The sequence below is a fragment of the Tupaia chinensis genome, unplaced genomic scaffold (genome assembly GCF_000334495.1).
Source record: "Tupaia chinensis unplaced genomic scaffold, TupChi_1.0 Scaffold144058_2, whole genome shotgun sequence".
NCBI classification, from domain to species: domain Eukaryota; kingdom Metazoa; phylum Chordata; class Mammalia; order Scandentia; family Tupaiidae; genus Tupaia; species Tupaia belangeri.
In genome coordinates, this window is record NW_006203911.1 from 269,528 (window position 1) to 276,583 (window position 7,056).

The 7,056-nt window shown below is 45.7% G+C and overlaps 1 protein-coding gene across 1 annotated transcript in view; it reads left to right on the forward strand.

The window, feature by feature from the left end:
* Nucleotides 1-6,356, forward strand: part of RAB33A (RAB33A, member RAS oncogene family) — a 15,833-nt gene extending 9,477 nt beyond the window's left edge. The window contains exon 2 of the mRNA XM_006165858.3: nucleotides 5,819-6,356. Within this exon, the coding sequence (XP_006165920.1) occupies nucleotides 5,819-6,274 (456 nt within the window). The 3' untranslated portion in view covers nucleotides 6,275-6,356. The remainder of the gene's footprint in view (nucleotides 1-5,818) is intronic.
* Nucleotides 6,357-7,056: the final 700 nt, after the last annotated feature.

Genomic DNA, 7,056 nt, shown 5'->3' on the forward strand with positions numbered 1-7,056 from the left:
CCAAACCCCTCACACGCTCCCACCCGGGTTCCCGCTAGTGGCAGGTATTTTTAGAGTCCTGAGCTCATGGTGTTAGAGCATCTGCCACATGCCAGAGGGCTGGGAGGGATTCAGCTTACTCAGAGGCAAGAGTTAAGACTTCTAGGGGGCAGGGGTGGGAAGTGGGGATCAGGAGCCAGGTGGGAATGATATTCTCAGGCTGTACCTGTGCACTTCCCACTGACTTCCACTCCTCCCTCCTGGCCTTCTCTCCCTTTCTTCCTGTTCATAGCACCGACAGGCAGAAGAGATGACGATCTTTTCTGTTTCTGCTGGTAGGAGCGAATCCGTTTTTGAGGACTTAATGTTTTTTTGTTTTTTCTTTTTCTTTTTAAAATTTTGCTATGAGGCACATGCACTCACCAGAGAGAGAGACACACAGAGAGAAAGACAGAGAGAGGAAATGAGAAATCACCCTCCCACCCAGGAGAGATGGCCTTGCTGCAATCCCTTCTCTTCCATTCTCCTCTCAGGGTTTTGGGCACGCATGCACACCAGGTGTGTTTTGTATCCCCCGGGTCTGGGACTCAAACCGTGGGATTCCACCTGCCTTAACCACTATGCCACCTGCTGGTCCTGGCTTAATTTTTTCCTGTGTGACCAAAGTTAAGCATCTCTCTGAAATTGCCTTGGCAGATGGATGTCAGACTGCTGGTAGATGTGGGGGCCAGGCCAATACTGCTGTTCGATGATGACAGTGATAGAAGGGATCGTAGAAGTCATTTACTTACCTACTTATTGTATAGATATGAGAACCAAGAGCCTGAGTGCAGGGACATTCTGGACTTACACTGCAAAGCAAGCTAAATGGAGGAGAATTAAAGAGAGGTTGGAGAAGGTTACATGAAGAAGGATGGAGGCGTAAGCGGGGCCTTGATTTAGACAGAGCAGTGGGCAGTGGGGAGGAGAGGGGTTGGGGCAGAGCAGGCAACCAATTCTACAGCGACAGGGTAGACCATCAGGACCAAAGTACACAGAGGGAATGAATCAGGGGGTGCTGTTTGAAACCAGGTTGGGAGGGGGCGAATTATAGCAGACAAAACATTTCCATTTGGGGCCAGATGGTGGCCCAGGAGTGGCACAGCTGGATCCACGTGGGAGGATCCTCATTCAAGTCTGGAGGCCTACCAGTACAGACCCGGTATATGTGTGCACGCCCATTATCGTGACTGGCTGAGGCTGGGGGTAGAGTACAGCGTGGAGACCCAATTGGAGCTAAACATCCATCTCTGTTTCTCTCTCATGGAAGAAATAAATACACTTTCAAAAGAGAAAAGTTGGGACCAGCAGATGGCAGAATGGTTGTGTCACTAGAATCCCACGTAGTTGACTGTGGTTTGAGTCCCAGACCTGAAGACTTAAAATTCATGCCAGGCACGTGTATGTGCATGCCCAAAATCCTGAGAGGAGAATGGAGGAGAAGGGATTGCAGCGTGACCATCTCCCAAGGGCTGATTTCTTACTTTCTGTCTCTCTGTCTCGCTCTGTCTCTCCAGCAAGTGCACACACCCTATAGCAAAAATCTCTCTCTTTTAAAAGCAGAAAAAAGAGAAAAGTTTCCATTTCATGCCACATGCCACCCAGGGCAATCTATTTAATAATTTCCCGAAGAGGAGGCTGACATGCTGATAGAAACAGGCCTTTAGGAAGGATAGTCTGAAAGCCATATCTGGGAGGCAGTGGAGACGTCCAGAACCAAACAAGACTTTGCTGTAATTCAAGGATGAGGAGTGGAAGGGGTAGCACAGGAAAGTAAAAATCAAAACAGAAGAGATAAGCCTGAAGGTCGTGCCAAATGAACTTGGAGGTAGTAGAGGAGAAGAAGGGGAGTCTGGGTAATGAAAGCTGATGTTCAGAATGATGAGTCAGGGGCCCTGTAACATTGTCATTCAGCAAAGAGATTCAATTGCATTTACTAGATTATACTTACGAACTGCTAACTCCAAATGAAGGCTGGAGTTCGTTTTAAGAGCCATAGTAGTCAATTAGTGGCCGTAATCGAATTTGCTTTGATAACTGAGAATTGTATAGGGCCTTGGGACCATTATTCTGAGCATGAATTTCCCTTGTCCAAGCTGCCGGATGTATAAAGAGAAATAGCCTGGTCTCAATGTGCATCAACTCCAGAGTTAACTCCTCAGAGTAGTATCTGTGCATATGTTACGGACACCAGCTTTTTTCTTTCATAATTTGACCTTTATCCCAGAATCTGAGATGCAGAAAAAAACTCCAGTGAGTTAAATCACTTTTTACACGACAACAAATTGAACTTAAAAATAAATTGAGCTGGGCCAGCAGGTGATGTGGCAGTTAAGGTGTTGGACTCCCACTTAGTTGGGCACGGTTTGAATTCCAGATTCAGTGGCTTGAAATTTATGAGTACACGTGTGTGTATGCCCAAAATTGCAAGAGGAGAATGGAGGAGTAAGGATTGTGGTGTGGCCAACTCCCTTGGAGGATGATTTCTCACTTTCTCTCTGTCTCTGCCTGTCTCTCCAAGAGGCTCATGTGCCCTAGAGCAAAAATTTGAGAAAAATAAAAAATAAGCTATGGGAATCAGCATGTGGCATGGAGGTTAAGGTGCTGGATTCCCACATGACCAACTGTAATTCAAGTCTCGGATCCAGAAGCTTGAAAATCATGCCAGGCACGTGTGCATGTATGCCCAAAAATCCCAGAAGGAGAATGGAAGAGAAGGGATTGCAGTGTGGCCATCCTCCCTGGGGGTGATTTCTCACTTTTCCTCTTTCTGTCTCTGTCCAGCAAGCATACCCACCTTATGTCAAAAAACTTACTTTTTTAAAAAAACTGAGCTAACAAGTGAGATTTTTTAAAAGAATCACTTATTTAATTTATTTATCATAATTATTTTTTAAATTTACTATAAGGCACACATGTTCACCAGAGAGAGACACCAAGAGAGAAGGAGAGAGGGAAAGTGAGAAAGCAAGCCCCTAGGTCCATGACTTGAACCGTAGTTGGCCATGTGGGAGTCCAGTTTCTTAACCACCATGCTTCTTGCTGGCCAAAAAAAGTGAGATTTTAACACTTCTTTTTCTTCTTCTTCTTCTTCTTCTTCTTCTTCTTCTTCTTCTTCTTCTTCTTTTTTTTAGGAATTATTTTATTTTAACTTTATTTATTTATTTATTTTAATTGACCAGAGAGGGACAGAGTGAGAGTGGGAGGGAAAGTGAGATAGCAAGCTGTCAGGTCTAGGACTTGAACCACACTCAGCCATGTAGGAGTCCAGTACCCTTAACTACCACGGCACCTGCTAGCCCCTTAACACTTCTTTTTTTTTTTAAGTAATGCAAAGGCATTCCAATATAAAGCTATGCATGCTTACAATGGATAAATTGAAAAATACAAAAAAAAAAGAAGAAAATAAATATCAGCTACAGTATGCCATATTAAATGCTTTTTAAAAATTTGGACCATAGCATATGAAAATTTTCTATCTTGCTTTTTTCCCTTACTTGTATCTATTTATTTATTTATTTATTTTCGTTTTTTGCCATAGGGCATGTGTGTTCACCAGAGAGAGTGAGAGGGAAAGTGATAAGTCACCCCCCCCCCCCGAAATTCCCCCTGGGATTTTGGGCACTCACGTGTATGCACATGGTGTGATTTTCAAGGTGCCAGGTCCAGGACTCGAATCTCAGTCAACCACGTGGCAGTCCAATACCTTAACCACTATGCCACCTGCAGGCCCCCAACTTACTTGTATTTCTTAAATTATTGCTAGAGGGTGCACGTGCTTGCCAGAGAAAGACAGAGAGGCAGAGAAAGGGGAAGAGGGAGAGGGAAAAGTATCCCCCAATGGTGTGTGATCTGCTGCAGTCCCTTCTCCATTTCTTCATCCCATCAGGGTTCGGGGCACTCATGCACGCATGCCTGGCATGTTCTTCAAGCCACGTATGCTACAACTTGAACTACATGGTCGACCATGTGGGATCTGGCTCCCTTAACCACCAGGCCATGTGGGTGGCCCTGTATTTTGATGAGTATTTTCCTCATCATTTAGCCCTTGAAAACATTATTACTTTAAATACTTTAAACAGTTTATTTATTTCCACCATGAGAGAGAAAGAAAGAGAAAGAGAGCGTTTAGAGAGAGACAGGCACGCCCCAGTAGGGTCTCCATGCTTCAGTCCACCGTCACCTCAGGCAGCTGAGATAACAGGCTGTGTTCACACTGTGTACAGGGAGCGACCCTGGGACCTTCGTATGGTTGTGTACTAGCCTGTTGTGTAGATATATTCTTTAGCTATTTCTCTCTTTATGACCATTTAGGTTTCCTGTTTTTAAAAAAGCATAAGTAATACTGCAATCAAAATCTTTCTAGGGCATTTTGATCACGTCTCTGCTATTTCTTTTATATAGCTTTCTGGAAGTGGGATTACAGGCTCTAAGAGTTGTGAACATTTATTTTTAGAGAGAGGTTTTTTTTTGTTTTGCTATAGGGCATGTGCGCTTGCTTGAAAGACAGAGACAGAGAGACAGAAAGCGAGAAATGACCCCCCAGGGGGAATGGCCACGCCGCAATCCCTTCTCTTCCATTCTCCTCTCGGGATCTTGGGCATGCACGCACACGCGCCCGGCGTGAGTTTTAAGCCACCGGGTCTGGGACTCAAACCGTGGTCAACTACATGGGAGTCCAGCGACATAGCCATTATGCCAACTGCTGGTTCCAAGTCGTGAACATTTAGAAAGTTCTTGATAATATTGCTAAAAGAGTTAAGATTTCTCAACTCAGGACCAAGTGGTGGCACAGCAGTAACACAGTGCTCTGTGAAGCTGTGAGGGAAGGCCCTGGCTTCTCGTCCTGAGGACTCCCCATACACCACTGGCGTGTGCGTGCCTGTGATCTTGGGTGGCTCAGGTTGGGGGAAGGCTGTGTGAAGATCCTGTTGGACACCTGACTATCTCTTTCTCTCATGGAATTAATAAGTTAAAACAAAACAAAAAGAGGACCCAAAAAAACCCTTAAAACACAAGTTTTTAACTATACTTTATTTTATTTTTTTAAGGTGTTTTTTTTTTTTTTTTTTTTTTTTTTTTTTTTTTTTTTTTGCATAAGGCATGTGTGCTCACCAGAGACAGAGAGCAGGAAAGTGAGGACTCACCCCCTAGGGGGGATGGCTGTGCGTAATCCCTTCTCCATTCTCCTCTCAGGATTTTGGGCATGCATGTGCGCCTGGTGTGAGTTCGAGCTGCCAGGTCTGGGACTCGAACTGTGGTTATCCAATTGGGAGTGCAGCACCTTAACCACCACACCACCTGCCGGCCCCAAGTTTTTCTTAAGATTGTTATTTGGGGCTGGCAGGTGGCATGGAGGTTATGGTGTTGGATCCTACGTGATGAGTTTCAGGGTTTGAGTCTCAGATCCAACGACATGAACTCGTGCCAGGTACACATGCGTGCATGCCCACAATCCCCAAAGGAGAATGGAGTAGAAGGGACTGAGGCATGGCCATCCCTCCTGGAGGTGATTTCCCACTTTCTCTTTTTCTGTCTCTCTGGCGAGTACGTGCACTCTACAACAACAACAAAAAATCTCTCTCAAAAAAAAAAAAAAAAGAAAGAAAGAAAGAAAGAAAAAACTTGACGAACTGAAACTTTTGTCTGTACTTTGATCAATTCATTCTGCCAATCTGTCAAAGAACCACACCCAGTGTCAGGACCTGTCACCCATTTTTATAATGCCACAGAACCACGTTTTCTCCTATTCGCGGATGTGCCCTTTTCTGACTCTACTTTGGGTTTTCGTATCTTGCAGGTTCAGGTGTGGGACACAGCGGGTCAGGAACGCTTCCGCAAAAGCATGGTCGAGCATTACTACCGCAACGTGCACGCAGTGGTCTTTGTCTATGACGTCACCAAGATGACATCCTTCACCAACCTCAAAATGTGGATCCAAGAATGCAATGGGCATGCCGTGCCCCCACTAGTCCCGAAAGTGCTCGTGGGCAACAAGTGTGACTTGAGGGAACAGATCCAGGTGCCCTCCAACTTAGCCCTGAAATTTGCCGATGCCCACAACATGCTGTTGTTCGAGACATCAGCCAAGGACCCCAAAGAGAGCCAGAACGTGGAGTCGATTTTCATGTGCCTGGCTTGCCGATTGAAGGCCCAGAAATCCCTGCTGTACCGTGATGCTGAGAGGCAGCAGGGGAAGGTGCAGAAACTGGAGTTCCCACAGGAAGCTAACAGTAAAGCTTCCTGTCCTTGTTGAAACCAAATGGTGTACATACAAGATCAATTATCACTGGAGTTTTTTCTTTCCCTTTTTTCCGTGCCTGCATCATGCTGACGACACCTGCTTGTTTCCATACAAATTGGTATCGAAATAAAATTTGTATAGATTATCACATGGTTTCATGTCTTGCCTTTTCTTTTTGGTTATAGGGCATGTGCACTTGCTAGAGGCAAACAGAGAGTGAGAAAGGGAAAGTGAGAAATTATTCCCCCCAAACGGATGGCTACTGCAATCCTTTCTCCATTCTCCTTTCAGGATTTTGAGCATGTATGCACACGTGCCCGACATGTTTCTCAGGGTGCTGGCTCTGGGACCCGAACTGTGCTGTCGGCCACGTGGTTTCCAGCAACCTTAACCTTCATGCCGTTGCTGGCCCCGTCTTACTTTTCTCAGAGGAGACACTGCTGAGTGTGATGAGTAGAAGCAGCAGCTTGCCCTGCTAGCGTGACATACCCATGCCAAGGCACACTTCCAACCTTCTATGCGACCTGAAATTCTCATCATTTGAGTCACTTCTTCAGGACTAATTCATCCTCTTACTCAGTGTCATCAGTGGGTAGAAACATCCGGCGGGGATGGGACACAGGCCAGATAAGTTTTTCCGGAGTGCCAGTGCAGGCGCCAGGGTAGAGACGTCATGAAAGGAGAAGTGGACACACCAGTATTCCCCGGGTTCCCTGGACATACACCTCAGATGCTGAGATAGGTTGCTCTCCCCCTTCCCCAAGGATGGGTCACCCAGTGGGTCCAGTTGCTTT